This window comes from Anser brachyrhynchus (genome assembly GCF_964034855.1).
Source record: "Anser brachyrhynchus genome assembly, chromosome: 2".
Lineage (NCBI taxonomy): Eukaryota > Metazoa > Chordata > Aves > Anseriformes > Anatidae > Anser > Anser brachyrhynchus.
The window spans coordinates 29244810-29263024 of NC_137695.1; the positions used below are offsets into that span (position 1 = coordinate 29244810).

The window sequence follows — 18215 nt, forward strand, 5'->3', positions numbered from 1 at the left end:
AAATATGCACGTAGGTCTTCAAGGAGAAAAGTGAATTCAAGTTTTTCATCAGAGACATCCCTTTCTTTCCCAAGGATAGAAAAGAAATACATCTGTGTCAATTTGATGCAGTCTGGAAAACTGGAAGCCTTTAAGAATTGTTGCGAGAGGAACAGTTTCCTCAGAATTACCAGAGCCTTGCTACAGCTCTTTTTCAGATCTTTTTTCACTGGTGCTTTGAGCAGCATTATGTGAGCCAGCCTAACTGTGGTGCCTGTGACTGGTACATGAAGTCTGCTTGATTCGGATGCAGAGTGGATAGGTGGTACGCAAGAAGAATAAAAGGGGACAGTGAACTTGGGCAGTGTGTAGCTAGCCCTCTGCTGGGTCTCTTTGGTCGTCTTTTGTCATACGCAGATGCAGGAAGAGTATACGTAACATAGGTGATTGCAGTTGTATGTTTATGTATGGTGAGGACTAGCGTGTTGCTGGGCCAAGCTTTTGTGTGAATATCAGACCCACTGCAGACATCTGATGAATCGCTGTTGGTCAGGCAGCCATTGGTAAGGTGGAGATGTTTCAGCTACTGTTGTTCCTTGGAACAGGTTGATTCTGATCTTGCTGAACTGGTGTCTTCAGATTCTCCATTGTATTCTCAGGGCTTTCATGTTTTTATTTATGTTTTCTTGAGTCACTTAACCTTATACCATTTTAAATCAACGGATGCAATGAAATGTTTTACTTACCTAGCAGTTTGACTTCTGTACTCTTACATCTTAAACTTCTTTATTCAGTAAAGCTAAGCCAAGCTCATGCAGATGTGCTGTATGAAACATGGCTTTGGGTCATAGACAGATGAGTCCTTGAGCTGTGGTTGTCTGGGCAAAAAGACTGGTACCCAGTGACAAATGCAGAGACAGATCATGGTGGGATTGCGATTGGTGGGCTGGAGAAGGACCTGAGTGGATGGTAAATAAGGACAAATAGAATTGAGAGATCGCTGTAAGTGGATGTGGAAAGGCAGCAAAATACAAATTGTTTAGGTTCCAGGGCTTGAAAGAAAGAAGTTGGGCTGCTTAGAGAAAGAAAACTATGCGGATCATGGTTGGAAGAGGGAGAGATACTAAAACTGTTGAAAGATCCGGGGAGAGGGAGCTGTGGATAGGAAGTCTATGTTGAGAGAGAGGTTTGCTATGGTAGAGACATCAGAGCCGAGATGGGCAGTGGATGACTGAAAAATGGCATCTTCTTATGTTCAGCTGCTTTATTGGTCTGTGTGGCAGAGGATATGTATTATGCTTATAAAAGTTCTCTTTGATAGATACTTGGATAGAAGAAAGTGTTCATCCCCAAGTCTCCTTCAAGGTGATTTTTTCCCTTCCCATTGGCTTCCTAGTAGTAGCATTTGAATATCAGCATGTGCAGTGTTGTTGTTTTAAAACAATTTCTGCCAAAATCACTTACAAGTTGAGAGGTGTAGAACACAAGCTAGACTTGGTGGCCTCTGTGGTGTTTTTTATGTTCATATACATCGCTCTATGATTTGAAGAAAAATTCGCTGTGTGCTAAAGTACACCAAATAGAAAAAGATTGATTCTGCTGCTTTGTTGGTTTTTTTTTGTTTGTGTGTTTTCCTGATTGATCAAAATATTAGTAAAACTCTTAATTGGACAAGAAAATGCTTGTGTTTTAAAAGAGAGAACAAGAAAAAACACACTTCACAGGAAGCATTAATGAGAAGCCAGTGCTAAACCATAATTAGCATAGCTTATGTAATTAGTTATAATGTATTCAGTTTGCATGCTTAGAAATACTACCTTCTGAATCCAGGAAAATGTTGGGTATATGACTTAACTAATCAAATGTATATCGATTAATCGTCCTCCATGAACAACATGTTTGGCTGAGTTTCTATGTCTCCATTTTTTTATATGCTTTCTTTGATGTTACATGGTACCTTTCATCTATCTTGAACAACGAATTGAAAAATAGATAGACTATTGTAGGCCTCATTTGGGATGTTTTCATTTTTCGCTGTTCCCAAAAAATAAGTGAGAAAGAATATATTTCAGAAATCAGTTTATCACAGTCACAGATTCAAGCACTTGACAGTTTTCTTCAGGTCAAATTCTTTAACTTCTTTGTATCCGTTATTTTTGCCTTTCATATATCCATCATTCCAATGGGTCATTCACAGTCTGTGGTGTTTGCTTCTTGAGACAAAAAATAGTGAAAAGGAAGGGGGGGGGTACAGAGGCATTACAGACTGACTAGGACCATTGATAAGGCAAAAGGCCAAATACTCCATCCTAAGTTGTGCAGAATGATGTCTGATCTTCTCTTATTTCAAATTTTGTCCCCAAATTCATATTTTGAAGACAGAAATTTATAAGTTCACTATTAGAAAGGCACTCAAGCCTGTTACTAATTAAAAAGCAGTTTAATTTCTGCCTCCACTAAATAGGTTTTATTGGCATGTTTCAGAGGGAACTGTACTGTGGAAGAGATCTGGCTGAAAGTGCCCAACCACAGTAGTAACAAAAGCTTAGGGGACTGGTAAAATGGAAAAATAATTTGATTCATTTTGCACCCAGCATGGCATTGAGTGAGCCATCAGTTCACCCTACTGACTTGTTTTGCTTTAGATTTCTTTTTAGAGACTTCACTGCCACGAAATAATATAACGAGAATATATATTAAAAATATATCTAAATTTAATATTTAATAACGTTTTCTATCTAAAAAAGTTACTGCAACTTTTGATTCAGTTGAAACAAACCACACTTCATGCTTCCTGTACAGTGTTGGTGATGCACCTGCAGAAAGTAATATTCAAGACTGCAATGCAAATAACATTGCTAAAAATCTGAAAAAAATCTCTTTCATGACTTTCCTGTTTGTCGGAATAAAATAATTTTGTCAGAGATCCCCTTTTATGTTGTTTGAGGGGAAAAATGGTTTATATGTTACATCATATATCATGGTATTATTTCACTGATTTTGTTTTAGTTTTCTTAGAAATTATTATATAATATTTAGATGCTCTGTGTTTGCAACTCTTTGCTTCGTAGTACACTCTCATCAGTTGTATTATGTAGAGAATCTGTTAATTATTAGCATTAATCTTTTAATTATTAACGTTTAAGACAAGTAAGTAGTCTGTCATTGCTTTTAAGGTTTATGGATGACATCTGAATCTTCAGCTGTGGCACAGAATATTATATGACACTTTTTAACAGTTGCTGTTGTAAATAGTTCTTTTCAGAAGCAATGTATGATTTTTTTGTATATAGCTGGATTCTTACATAAATGCAAATGTATCTGTTTATGTATATTTGTTAACTTATGGCTTCATTTGGAAAAACTATCACTAATTCTTGCATGCTGCAGAAAAAGTTTGAAAGGGAACAGTAATTTGTAAGGGTTTTGTGTATTTCATATTCTATTCTTAGTTCTTTTTCATTCAGAGACTTGTTTTAGGAAGTTTTAAAAATGAAGACTGAAAATTATTAAGAAATTATAATAGGAAATCTATGAAAAATGTACATTATAAGTAAAGCAAATGTACTTTGAAACACATCCCAGCTTTTCTATATCAATCTTGTCTTTCTGCATCAGTCAGCCAATTTTGTATCGATCTGGGCATTTTGAAAAAACTTTCTGGCCTTTTGAGGACAAAACCAACCAACAACAACAACAAGAAACAAAAATAACAACAACAAAAAACACCTCCCAGTATTAAGATGTATATTTTAAAATACAGGAGTGTGTATATGTGTGTGTTGTGCAAGCGAGCAAGCAAATGCATTGTTTTTTCCATACTTTTCTGACTTCATATTTTGTTTGTAAATGCAACTAGGAACTTTTTAGTTAGGCCATTTCATATGTAAGTTTTTTTTATTGCAGATTTGTAAATATAAATATACATGAGTAATACTAGTTTTTTTTTTTGATGTCTACAAATATGCTTTAGGTATTTTCACAGTTATACAACTTAAACTTTTAAGGTTTTAACAGAGTCTTTTCTCAGCTTTTACTTGGTGAAATGTTTATACTTTCCAGGTTTCAGTAGAATATAAAATTGCTTTTCATCAAAGAAAAAGGCCTTTATTGTACAAGTGCCTTCGAATTTTAGGATGGCATCAGGGGCATAGTATTTTGCTGCTTTTGCAAATGAGACTGATTATAAATCAGTCTTGGACACCTCTTAGAAATCAAGTATTGGCATGTGGATGGTCAGATGCTGTCTTCAAGAGGGCTGTGGGAAAAAAAATATCTTGCTATTCATTGTAACTGACAGAAATCCACTACTGACCCAGAATCTGAGCATTACAATTTTTTTCAACATAGCTGCTTGCCATCCTCATCATAGGAGTCAGCAATACTTGAGGTGATGGCAGATGTAGAGATTACCTTCCAGCACCTGAAATGAAAGTGCTTAGAATATTGAGAACAAATTATAATTTCTCGCTTGACCATTTCCCATCTAGCTTGTAGGTCTGCAGGCTCTTTCTGACCCCATACTGTTGTTGAGGAACCGAGGTCACCACAGTGCTGGCCAGCTCCTGGGTTCAGTAATTAGGGGCACTGATGACAAATTTCCTATGAAAAAATGTTGACCTAATATCTCAAACTGCACAGGAAAGCTAAAACTATTTTGCCTAATCATTATTCTGTTAGGTTATTCAGAACTAAACTTTAGAAGGAGAGAAAGGTAGTTGTATAATGGTTCGTTGGTAGGAACTCCAGTGGCCCTATAGCTTTGTCTCCCTTTCAGACAGCACTGTGAATAGCAGGGCAGGTAATCTGTGTTTGCGATAAGCTGAGTCTTAAGTCCCCTCACTGCATAAGCTCTCCCAGTACCTCACTGTTTGTAATGAAGAAGCTTCTCCTAATGTCTTCTTTAAGCCTCCCAAGCTTGTGTCAGTCAACCCATGCGATATCAGTCAGACTGAGGCTGCACTGCCGTTGTAACTGCTCTTCGAAGGGTTGTGGGCTGCACTTGGATCCCCCTGTTTCACCCCTTGGTGTCCTCTCTTCAGGACTAAATGGAGTCTGATCCCCTAGCCCCTCCTTGCAGATTGTATGCTGTATTTTAAGCTCAGTCTCATTAGCCCTGGGTAGAAAGAAATAACAACCTCCCTTGATTTGCTGGTTCCACTTCTGCTGAATCATACAGAGTTTGATTTTAACCTCCCGATTCCTTTAGCAGGTCTGTGACACAGCCAGTTGGTTCTCAGTCTGTACTGATGCATGGAGGTATTCCCTCGTGATGCAGAATTTCACTGTTCTTGATAAACTTCACAGTTTTCTACTGATCTAGTCCTCAGGTTTCTAGAGCAAATTGTAGATTGAAGCTTTACTGTTCAATGTTTCAACCACCCTTCTTAAGTTATCACCTTTCACATATTTGCAGAGGGTGAATTTTGTCTCGTTATGATGATCTTTAATTAAGGTAGCAATCTATGTTAGCCCCGAAATCAACCCCTGTGGTAGCTTGTCTGTTAATGGACACTATCCAGATCTCAAGCTATTTATTATTGTCTGCTGCTCTTTGACCCCAGCAGTCCAGCTGGTTTTCAACCGATGCATCCAATATTGTACTTAGGTTAGTAATGCAGATGCTTAGGAGGCTGAAAAGCCTTACGCTGTGCATACTTTGGTATGTTACCACTGCTCTTCCCTCATTCACATCACCAATCATTTCATCATTGAAGGCAGTAAGTAAGGTTGATCAAGCATGACTAACCCGTCTACCCTGGTTAATCTTTGATAACTTTTCTGGGTTAGTTTCTTGTCTTTCACGTGCTTGAAAATGGATCCCAAGAGGACGTGCTCCTTGATCTTTCCCGAGGCTGACCAGCCTATGGCTTTCTAGGTCCTTACTTTTCCTACTTATTGCCCTTTTTTAAAGAGCGTGCCTTAGCTCTTTAAGATGGGCATGTCTTAGCATTTTTTGTATTGACTGCCATGGTGTTTCTTAGATCTTACGCAGGAGACTGACAGAGGTAGCAAGCATCCCTTTCAGAACTGTTGGATAATCCCCGTGGATATGAATATATTCAGCCTGAGTAGATGCTGACTTGTTACTTTCCTGCTATCAGCTGTCCTTCTCTTCCCTATGTCACACTGGTATACGTGGAAATCTGGAAGCAAGTTTTTACTGAGCAGGCTGAGGCGTTGGGCACAAATACATTAAGTACATCAGCCCCTTCTGTGCTGTCATTTGAAAACCAGTCCATATTTTCTCTGAACTTTTCACTGCTGTCATTCTTGTAGAACTCCTTTTTGTTTCCCGTTGGATTCATCTAGGATTTTGCTTCTGAATTTTGTCTTTTTAAGTGCTCAAACAACTTCTTAATACTTCTCTTGTGTAACTTGTACTTGTTTTCATTTCTTATGTGTTACCACCACTCATTTTGCACATTTAATTTGGTAGGAAGCTTCTTGCTTAAGCAGTCAGACCTGCTGGATTTCCTGATCTGCACAGTGGAATGTGTATTCCTGATCTGTGAGTAGATTTCCATGTAAATATCAGTCCTGTCACCTGGTCAGAGTTACCTTTAGGATTCTGCCTCACAGTTCCTTTAACAAGGTTTCCTTTTCCAAAGCCACGATGCAGCCCTTAGTAGTGTTCATGATGAAGCAGTAAATTCTTCTGTGATTTTTAAACTGTAGCAGTGATAAGAGACCGTACTTACACTTCCCTTTGTTCTCTGGACACAATGTTCCAATAAAATTCCAGTAGTGTCATTAATCTTCTCAGGCTGAACTATAAATAGAACCTGGTCTTAATTGATTTCTGCATTTCACAGTCATTCCAGTAAGTGCAGTACAGATTTTAAACTGTTGTGCTGTACAGCAGCTTGGTAAAGAGGCGATGCTTTAGAGACTAGTATGGTTCACAGCAGAACTGTTAGGCAATTTTAAGGGTTTTAGTAGTGGGAGTTTGGGGAGGAAGAAAGCCTATAAATGTGTCTCAGAGAAGTAGTTACTTTTAAAATGAAGGAAAAATACATTGCTTATCTCTTCCAACTGAATCTGTGTTTTAGTCTGAGATGAATGGGTATCATGACACCTGTTACCTGCGGTGGAGCAGCTTGCCTTTTAGATACAAGCTTGATAGAATGGCTGAGCTGGAAACCAGAATTCCTACTTTGGCTTGTCTTGTGGCACTCTGATAGTCATGCTTGGATCTTAACACATCAAAGTCACACAGGAGGTTCTAAATGCTTCGCTGGTACCAATAAACCATCGATAACGGATGTCTACCTTAGTTGCCTAAGCCTGCATTTTCATTAACAGTGGTGTGACACCATACAGTCCAGTGGCTCTGCAGCTCCCTTAGACCATGGCGGTGACTGTTGATTGTTAAAATTTAGACATTGGAATGAAATTTAGATTTTCCTGTCAGAAGTCATCTCTCCCCCATGATAAAGTCAAGCCAAAAAAATGACTTTGTCTGCTTTTCCATAAAAACAAACAGAGAAGTTATTTAGATGTTATTTAATATACTGAACTGGAAGCTGGATTCTTTCCACCTTTTGTCTTTTGGTCCATTTTTGATTGTAAAAGACTATTCATTTTTTCTTTTTTAATAGCTGTGAATCTAATAATCTAATTCATTGTATTATAACTCTCCTAATTAAAGTATTTCTCACAGTGTATCTTGACAGTAACAATAATAAGCAAAAGCCAGCTTTATATTTGAAAGACGTTTTTTATTTCCAATAAATGTTTTGATAAGAAAGATTAATAGTATGTTAGTATATTTATATAGTAATGAAAGTACACAGTTCTCATAGTAACAGAAACTGCGAGAGGCAGTACTCATAAGAAAAATAAATTGTGTAATATATAAAATGTAAACTTTTTCTTGAGGCTATACTTTTAACTTAGTTTACTGATAGGTTAAGTCTTAATTGCACATTGTTTATGCAAGACGTAATTTTGTGTGGAAGATGACCTTTAATTATTATCACGAACAGAATCCAAAGGCTTTTAGCCTGCTTTGGGATCATGCAGATGAAGTGGTTGATGCTGAGGGTTGTGTTGAGGGTTCTCTGGGAACATGTGTTGGGAGCGTGCTGTGTCACAGCAGACTGAATGTTCCTGCCACTATAGATGGCTTTATATTCTTAAAGCTTTTGCAAAAAGGCATTTCAATTATTTAAGAAGCAAAACGTTTTGTTATGAAAGACTAATTTTCACACAGTCAAAATTAAAACATTCTGTCCTTAAACCAAATTGCTGTGTACTTCCATAGTTGAAATAGATTTTTGAATGTCTGTGCTTACATTGCCTTTGCCTTTTCTTTTGTTGGCTTGACATTTCTGCGTGTTAAATCCATCTTGTTGGGTGAAATAATTAAACATACTATGTAACTTTGCTGTCAGGGTATATAGGCATTTAATAAGACTCCCCATCTGTTCACTTTCAAAACCAAGACAGCATGTGAACTGTGAAAATGGAGCATTTGGTAAATGCATTGCTTTGGAGAAGGTGCTGTTTCAGGAGAATTTTAGTTGCATCTCACTGACTTTATCACACGGTTACTTTTGGGTTATTTATACACCTGTTCATCGATAAATTTGTCCTGTGTATCACAGTATTATAAGGAAGACTACTATTAGTCATTTAAACAGAGATTGAAAGGCACTTTAGTATATCCTTAAATATAAAATTCTGTTTTATGTTAAAACAGAAAGCAGCGTTTATGACTAACATTTAAAATTTGTATTTCGGTTTTTAGTCATTCATTAAAGTGAGACACCTTTCATGAAATGTTGGTTTGTACTGTTTTAAGAAGTTGGCCTGCCAGTTGCATATTGCTGGCAACATCTATTGCCACATACTGATTCAGATACAGTTTCATTATCATATAACAAGTATGTTATTCAGCAATATTCAGTTACTCAAGTTATTCTGAAAAAGATCACTTCTTGAATGAGAGACAAAATGTCTGAAGTTAAATCCTGATTTGATAGAAGTTGTAGTGTTGGAAGAAAACAGTTTGATGCTGTAATGTAACACTGAAGAATTGAATTATGATGCAAGCTTGTAAATATATGATTACTATGGAAACTGCAGTGGAGATGTTATCTCACTCAATGCATGTTTGGAAATAAGCAGAAAACAGTAACCAGTGTATGTAAGGAGTTTAGTCACAGGTTCTTTGAGAATATTTTAAGATGTATATTTGGATATAGTTTTAAAGTAAGTGTTCTGTCATCTAGATGCGATGTATTTTCCTTACCAGCTTTATTAAATTTTTACAATGCATAAGAAAGTGAACATGTTAAAATTACCTCAAGAAAAAAAAAAAAAAGAGTTGTAAGAACTGAACTGAATTTTGGAGAATATATCTTCATTAAAGAATACACATACATGCAAACCACTCTGAGTTTGAGGTGCGTGTCAGTCTCAATCTGTATTCCCCTTAATTCTGACAAAATGTTACCATTACATTAAATGTAACGTATCTGGTGTTCAGCAGCACACCAGGCTACACAAACGGGATTTATGGTGGCCCACCCATTTCTCCTAAAGGCTTTGTTAACTTCCATCTATACCATATTTTTTTCTACAGAAGGTTTATGCTACTTAAACTTAATAGCACTTGTGAAGTTTCTGCTAATACGTATTTTCTGTTAGAACTGTTGTAAACCAAACTTATGTTGGAAGATTTGATTTCATAAGTGCAACATATGTGTTTATAAATTATTATTCTCATTGCATACAAAAGTACTCATCTGAAAATATGTACAATCTGTTACAAGGTAGATTACATGATATAGTGCAGTGGGATTGAGAATAAATTTTGTACTGTGATATGACCTCATGTTTTACAAGCCCTTACTCAGTATTTTGGTAAATAATAAAAAATGTTTGTTTTACAACCTCTTTTTCTAACCAGTTAATGAATGTGCTAGCAGTCACAAGACTCAATTAAATTCATGGCCTAGCATTCAGATGAATATTTTTCCTTACAGTGAGTACAGAGATTAAACTTGAAAATGCTTTCCTTGTGTGCTCTTTCTAAATAATAGCAGGAGGAAGAGTTTTGCTTGAAGTGGAAAGGGATAGTCACTCCTTGCACTTCCACGCTGAATCAGATAGCACCAGCTGCAGAGGGAAGATATGCATTGCAAAAAGCAGATCAATTGGATTCAGTCACATCCAAATGAAATTACATCAGTCAATAACCTTCCTTTCAAGTTACTGAAATCTTCTTGGCCCAGGTTTCTCTTGTCAGGTTACTGAGTTTTGCCGGTGATTAAAGTATCTTGAAATTGCTTCGATAACATCAAGGACCTTGTTGTGACAAGGTCTGTAAATGCAGTCTCTTACAAGAGAAAGCTGGGTTTCATGTAGAGTATTGAGTGTATTGACTGAAATTTTTTCCATGGGTTCTCAGAAGCTTGTATTCACAAAGACATTGCAGAACGAAGGAAAATGACACTTTTATTACTGAATGAAATCATTTCATGTATGTGATACTGATACTTAATCTTTTGTATAGGATATATGGTTTCTTCTGTGCTTTGAAATAGATTGAAAATATGTGCTTCACTTGTTTTAAATTGGACATAGTGACTAATGCTACTCTTGTTTACCTCAGTAAACATGTTTATACAGTGACCACCTCTAAATGTCACTATTTATGCTCCAGTGTGTAGGTTACTTGAATGAAGCAAAGTTTTCCTATTACAGATGATGTGGTGGTTTGTACCGCAGATAACTTTTTGGCAGGCTAGTGAGTGTGTATATTAACAAATAGACGTAAGTAACCATTCAGGAAGCATTCATTAATATTTATAACTTGATCAGTTCTGAAAAGAATCTAAGCAATTACCATTGTCTAGAAGACACATAGCACATTATTATTTTGGGGGTCCTTATCGTCTCCCTTTTTCCCCTCCCCCCAGTGAAGAGCTCTGTAACTCTCATCTTCTTAATAGAGTTGTGTATCCCACACATTAATTCTTGGGATTGAGAGGTATACCTTGAGCAGATCCATTTTTTTAATGCTTATTACTTGTGTCACCTTCAGGTGGTCTGGTGCTAACTGCAGATACAGTTCTTTGCCTTCTAAAATTGGTCTTTGTCAGCACCCTTTAATACCTCTTCAAGCTTGCTAGAATTTCAAGGTGGGAATGTCCTAATGGTTCAGAATTCATATGCTATGCTGAAAGTTTCCTACCTTCAGACCTTTGAAGATAAACTGAACCTGCATTGTGGTTGAAAACATGTCTTACCTGTGCCCAGTTAACAGTGAAAAACATTGTTCTCTGAATAGACATATAAACTGATGAAAGGAAGTATGAAAATGGCAAAAACGAACAAACAAAAAACAACATACAAGGATTCTCAAAACTACTAACATAAGCATAAGATTTGGACATTTGGTTGCAATTTACACTTTTCGATAACTTTGCCAAAATCTCTCTGTGTAAAATCCATATGATTGATATGTAATCCATATGTAATGAAATAATTTGTAGTGTTTCTTGTGCTGTAAATTCCTATAAAAAGGAAATTGCACATAGAACCCTCTACTACATAATATTTGCTTAATGAAGGAAAAGGGAGCAGGTTATGGCCACATGTGGTTTATGGGGAGAATGAGAGGGGCCCGTGTTTTTCTCTCCCTTTGTACTAGAACTTGAAGGCAGGTGCTTTTGTACTTCTTTTTGTTCTGGGGTGAAGGAGACTTGGTAGAAAACAACTCTTCTAAAGAACAAAATAATGGAACCTCTGTCTTGAAAACAGCTATCCCTGTTACCTGGGGTGCTTCTTTCTATATGGTATTTGTTGCATCTGCTGGTGAGAAAGATAGGAAAGCTGTTCAGTTTTTCTCACTGTTAGACTTCAGATTTTTGTGTTCATAAATCCTTTTCTCAACTAAGTGTGAAAATGCAAGTTCAGATGTTGCAAGCAGATTTGGGTACTGCTATTAGTAGAAATGAGAACGTATAAGGGTCTCAATTCACTGCAACATGGGACAACCCATCCCTGGAGGTGTTCAAGATGGGACCTTGGCCAACCTGATCTAGTGGGTGGCATCCCTGTCTATGGCAGGGGGGTTGGAGTTAGATGATTTTTAAGGTCCCTTCCAACCCGAGCCATTCTGTGATTCAAAGCCTTTATAATGCATTTGATCATAATCGAGTAAGTGCCAGGAAGTTGTTAAGCATGTGTAGGAATGGGCCCAGTTCTTTGCATCAGAGGGGGGTTGGGAAGTGGAATGTAGGGGCAAGAAGAAAGCAACATATGAGAACAGAACAGGAGAAAAGAAGTCACAGTATGAGAAGTGCCAGGAAAAGGTTTTAGTAAGTAGTTTTCCAAATCAGCAGTCAATTTATCAGCTAGCTTGTGGGTTATAAGCTAAGCAAAGCTACTGTATTTATCCATTTATATTCTTTTGTCTTTTACCAATCTGTTGCTAGCTGGAAAGTTGTGTAAATGAAGTTGGTAGTTTTACCTTAAAGAAGATAACCCTAAAACATGTAAAATAAATATCAAATCAAATTTTAAAAACAGTAGAAATGATAACAATGTCCAAACAGTTAAAAAGTAAATTAATTTTAATATAATAATAAATAAATAATATCTTTCAAAATACATCAGCATGTTGCTGTTAATAAATAGTCAATATAAAGAAACACTGTAGGAGTCACTAGTGTGGGTGCAGGCTTCCTAAGGCACAAAGGCGTTGAGTTTATCTCAAATTGTGTACTGATGCTACCCTTCATTTTTCTGCCCTTGTATGTGCACCCCTGTCAACCTCATTTACACCGAGGTGATTCAGAACAAAGGTGGTTGCACTAGCTAAGGGAAGGGGACTATGATAAGATGACTGTTAAAAGTATTTCTGTTTAACACTCAGCTTTTCAGTTTTCTTAAAATGTTCAAAATTGGAATGTATATAGCAGTGTACCTGCTGTAGCACCAGATTTAAAAATCTGTTCATGTCCCAAGTAAGAAATGAAGTGAGAATTGAAACGGATTTACATATACTAGTTCTTTACTATCCCTTTAATATTTACACTCAAAATCCTTGCACTCAAAATTAAATGTATTTTACAAAAAACTTTTTTTGTAATGTGTGGCAATTCTATAACTGCTGTTCTTCAGGTCAGCAGTTTTTTATTTTATACTTTATAATATTTTATAAAAGTAAAACTACTTTAGAACTACTTTTATTTACAATTCTACTTTAATACATTTCAAAGTAGAAAACAAAATGAAAAATGTGTTGGAGACTTTATATATATATCTGTCTTTGAAAACTGATGTGTATTTGATATGCCAGCACAGCTCAAAGACAACATAGACTTTTATTCTAGTGAAAGTCTCACATTATCAGTTACATTAATTTATTGTATTGCAAGTAGTTTTAAAGAGTATAAATGTACAGTATCCCGTTAGAATTGTACTTATTTAAAAAAGAATAAAATAGCATCCTTGAAAATACGTATGTCATGAGGCAAGAAGTACAAGGAGGAAAAAAGGTTTTGGAGATTTTTGAATGATTGCCTCAAAAACATTGTTTCAGAAATGATAGAAGTGTCCTGTGTACTGACTTAGTAAGTTGAATTTTGAAAGAAAGTTCATAAATCTTTAGTCTTACTTTCTTTCAAATGCTTTTCTATCTAAGAAACATTTTTCTTTTCAGTCAGCACAGCACCGGTGCTGTTTGTGCTTGTCACATAGTCATTCCCAAACCTACTTTTCTGTGGGTTTCGAATATGAAAAAATGCTAGCTTGCACAATGAAAACTGTTTCCATTGAGTTGTTGCTATTATAATGTAAAACAACAACAACAAAAAACTCTCTTCTATCTGTGTTGTGGTGGATTGCCTTTGTTCCTTGAGCTGTACTGGGCAAAAGTTAAAAGGATGTTATATGTAACTCAGTTTAATGTTCTGACACTTACAGATGGAGGTTTGGTATTAAAGTCTTTTTAATATTTGGATCTGAGCATAAGCATTGCTTGAAACTACTGTGATGTTAAAATGTTTCATAAGACAGAGCAGAGCTGCTATGATCTTTCAATGTTAATATTTTTTTCTTATCACTTTACTGTGTAGATACCCTTCATGAGACACAACTCTGCCACAACTCATCCTCGGAGGCAATCCTGGAAACCTCTTTTATAAAAAAGATTTTTAAATGTGGATAAAGCAGTCAATAGAGTACCTAAGTAAAGGAGAACAGCTATCTTGTCTCTACTATAAGCTTATTATGACAAAAGTTGAGTTTGCTTGTCAGGCTTGGATAGAATGTAATTGATTGGTTTGTTATTTGGACTGACAAGGTACTTAATTTGCCTGCTTTTTTTCTTTTTTTTTTCTCCACTAATCAGGAACATTTCATATGTGCATTGTTGAAAGATCCCGGATAAATGTCTTGTCAGAATTGTCCTATTAAGTAATGTCTTTTTCCCCTGTGCTTCCTTGGTAAATGATGTTATACAATGCTTGGATTCACTGAAGAGTGACAGAAGCCTGTGGGACGTAAATATTGTGTGTTCCTCTATGGTGATACTGAATGAAATAAGCAGTGGTTTGCCATCAGCCTGGCACTTTACTTATATAGTTTGAAAAGAACATTTCTATATAGGACATCATATTGTACATAGACCCTACTGTAAAAAGGATTGTTTCCTAAAAAAAAAAAAAAAATGTTCAGTGATAACAAGACCTGTAAAACACTTGAGACTTACTATTCTTAAGAAACAGATTTGCCACGGAAAAATTGATTTTGTGCTTATTAGTATGAACTAATTGTTTCTGACTTCAGACACTTGAGTCTGAATAGAACTTTACCTATGTTGTTTTCTGGAACATTTGTTTTGTTTGGCTTACTTCCCTGGCAGTGTTCAGGACGAGCTTACTTCCTCAAAAGCCAAATATGAAATTGTTGTGTAAGTTGGGGAAGGAATGAAGAACTGATCACGCAGCGTGACAGCTGAGATCTTCGTCTTCGTCTATATATATCCTGGTAGATGCAGACATAGTCTTTTCATCTGCAAATGTTACTGCTCCCGTTCTAAAATCTACAGTAGCAGTGTATTGGCAGCTTCATCGTTTTCATCTTGAACTTGCTCGGAACAATTCTGCTCAAATGCAATCACACTTGTAACTTTATGACATATAATCTTTGAATCTCTTGAGATATGGTGGTTTTTGTCATCTATCAAGGAACATTTCCATCTGAAAATATTTTTTAAACTTAAGAAAAATTAAATGCTGTAATAAGTAATAGGAGAAATATACAAACTTGTGTATACTTACCTATAAGTCATATCTTACTAGGGCATTTCATGTTTGGATATTATATTAAATAAAATTAACCTGATGTCTAACACGTCGTTTTGTTTTAAAAGGGGGAGGGATGATATCAGAGTAAGACTCTTGTCTAATAAATGCTTACCGTTCTGTATTGGCAAGATACACAACGACACCTTTTGAGTAAAGATATTTTCATTAGGAAGTAGAGGTTCATTCATCTCTGAGAATCTTTGAATACTTTTCAGGAAGAAAAAAGACAAAGTTTAGTGACTGCTTGTCCTGAATTCTGAAGTACAGTGGAAAGTTACATCCCAATAATGTGCTAAAAAACGGGGGAAAAAAAGGTGATTACTTGTATGTCATGCTGTTTTTTTTTTGGGGGGGGGGGGGGGGGGGGGAGTATGTAGTGTGACTTATGGTCAGTTATTAAACTAAATATAGGTACTGTGGGTAGGAGAGAATGATAAATGCAGTATAGCTTGGCTTTCATAAGATTTTAAAAATACTTTTTATGTGACCTTCTATGTAAGTTAGGGAAATATTCTGTTAATTAAGCTGCAACAGAATACCTGGCTTATCAGAAAAGCACAGTAGTTACTGTGGATTCACCGTCAAATTGGAACAATATTCTGCTCACTGGGTTCCACTCAGGCCTGTCCTGAATTTAGTGTTATTATTTTTAATTTGCTTTGCTTCGCTTGTAGGTATTGGAATGGAGTTTGATTACTTTTGCTAGTGATGCCAGTATGATGTAAGGCGCTACAGGGCTAGAACTGAAAATGAAACTTCAAGAAAGCATCTAGAAAATTACGTAGTGGAGTAAAGGAAAGGACAAATCACTGTATAGTGCATAATTACGCTATGAAGGATGACTAGTTATGAGATGGGCCTCCAAAAAAGAAGATATGGGGAATTCTGGGTCACAAACTGATTATGAATCAATCTGGTTATACCTGAATCATGCAAGGAGGTGTTTTTAACACATTTAACACATGAAAGCACTCCTGATTATTCAGAAGACTGCTATCTTAGCATTGGAAAAGCCTCATCTGTCTACTTTGGCAAAAGGCATGTACAGAAAGTCCAAAGAAAACAGAATGAATGATGAGAAGACTACAGGAGAACTAAATGAAGAAGAAAGCTTAAAATGGTTAGATTAATTTAGAGAAGACTGGGGAATCCCTTTTTTTTCAAACAGTCTTAAGTTCATAGAAATATGACAAAGACAGAAGCTGTTGCAAAGAAGGGGAGAAAAATGTTCTTCAGCTCTGGTCAGACCAGAAATAAGTCTTTTAAGTTGTAGCAAGATGATTTAGGCTAGGCAATAGAAAGCTTATTTCTAACAATATTTGCACTAGAGAAGCTAAGGAAGTTGAGTAATCTTTGCTATTGGAGGCTCTGCAGGACAGACTAATGTGTATTAAAAATTGGTTTGAGTATTATTGATACTCCCTTGGGCATGCTTGATACCCGAAGGGGATTTGTACGTTTGTCTCCCAGTAGAGTGTCTCGTAGGATTTTCTTCTTTTCTTGGCACTTTCTTTTGACATTAGGTACTAAGTTAATTTTCAGTCTTTCTCTCACTTTCAAATGATTCATTATTTCATTTGCCTCTTTTTCTGGAAAGCTAGATGTTAGCATTCAGTATTTCACCTTTTGAAAGAAGTTTGATGGCAATCTTCAAATATGTAATGGGACTTATGTAGTAGTTCACAAACAATACACCACTCAGTAGCTAAGTGTATTAGTCTGAACACCTGGGAACGGCACGATAGACGCAATCATGTACTATGACTTGAGTGTACTTCAGAAAATCTAATGCAGTATTTGCTAACAGCTTTCTTGAATTTTGCGTTTTCCAGTTTGTTAGTGGAGGTCATCCTGGTCCTTTCAGAATTTCTTGCTCTTCCCAAGAAAAAAAATATTTTGCACTTTTGGGGGGCTGTAATTTGCATAGCATTACCTATGTGTATTGGAAGCATTGTCTTCAAAGAAATACTTAATTTGAACTTAAAAAATACTGTAAATGTAAGTTCTATACAGGAGCTGTATAATATTAACAAAAATAAACACATTTCTTGTAGTGTTTACGTCAGTGTATTCCCCTCCTATATGGGCCCTTAATGAATTTTGCAAAATTAACAAAGCCACTTGTTTTCTGGTATTGATATACTATGAGAGAGGGGAAAAAAAAAAAAAGTGAACACTTCATGCTGAAAGGAAGCTGTGCACTTAAAGGTATAGCAAATACAGTTTCTTTATAGCATTCATATCATTCAAATCATTGCATACATGCCAACTAAGTTTCATGAAACAGATCAATTGCTGATCATTCAGAAAAAATCTAGATTACATAGAAGTGTCTCATAAAGATAGCGATTTCAGAATCTCTCCTTATCCATAAACAGTGTTAAATTTATGGATTTGGGACTTTTGTTTCATTTGGTTTGTTTTAAAAAAACAAAAAAAACATAAATTAAAAAGCAAGTAGGAGAAATGGCAGTTTTGGGTTTAGCACAATAAACTTAGCTACACAGATGTCTGCCAGATAATTTTCTTATTTTCTTTCACCCGTTTGTGGTATAAATAATTGACACTTTGTTGGTTCTGTTAAAATGAAGTATTTCATGTTTAGTTTCATAAAGATAAGTATTAGGGGGCGGTAGAAGCAATATAAAGTATTTTTTTTCCTTCTGAATTTATAGGCAGGATGTTTTGTTTTGCTTTTTCCTTTAAAGTAGAACTTTTTCCTAAATGTCAGAGACATAATAATTCACGCTTTTATGTATTGTAACTAGTGCTAAATACAGGATTTGCTTAAAACCTCATTTCACGTAGCAGATGGTGAAAAGTATAGCATAGATCCTTTAAGTGTATGCAGGTTTTTCCACAAGGTTATTGTATGTTAAAGAGAAAAAATGGTCATTTTATTAATCCCCT

At 35.9% G+C, this 18215-nt stretch overlaps 1 protein-coding gene across 9 annotated transcripts in view; it reads left to right on the forward strand.

The window, feature by feature from the left end:
- Positions 1-18215, forward strand: part of PHF14 (PHD finger protein 14) — a 164243-nt gene that overhangs the window by 81034 nt on the left and 64994 nt on the right. Inside the window, exon 17 of one of the 9 annotated variants that reach the window (XM_080578914.1) lies at positions 14073-15339. The exons of the other annotated variants lie outside the window; for them this stretch is intronic. Coding sequence (XP_080435040.1) covers positions 14073-14085 — 13 coding nt within the window. The 3' untranslated portion in view covers positions 14086-15339. Of the gene's footprint in view, positions 1-14072; positions 15340-18215 lie in introns of those variants that run through there. 9 annotated transcript variants of the gene reach the window in all.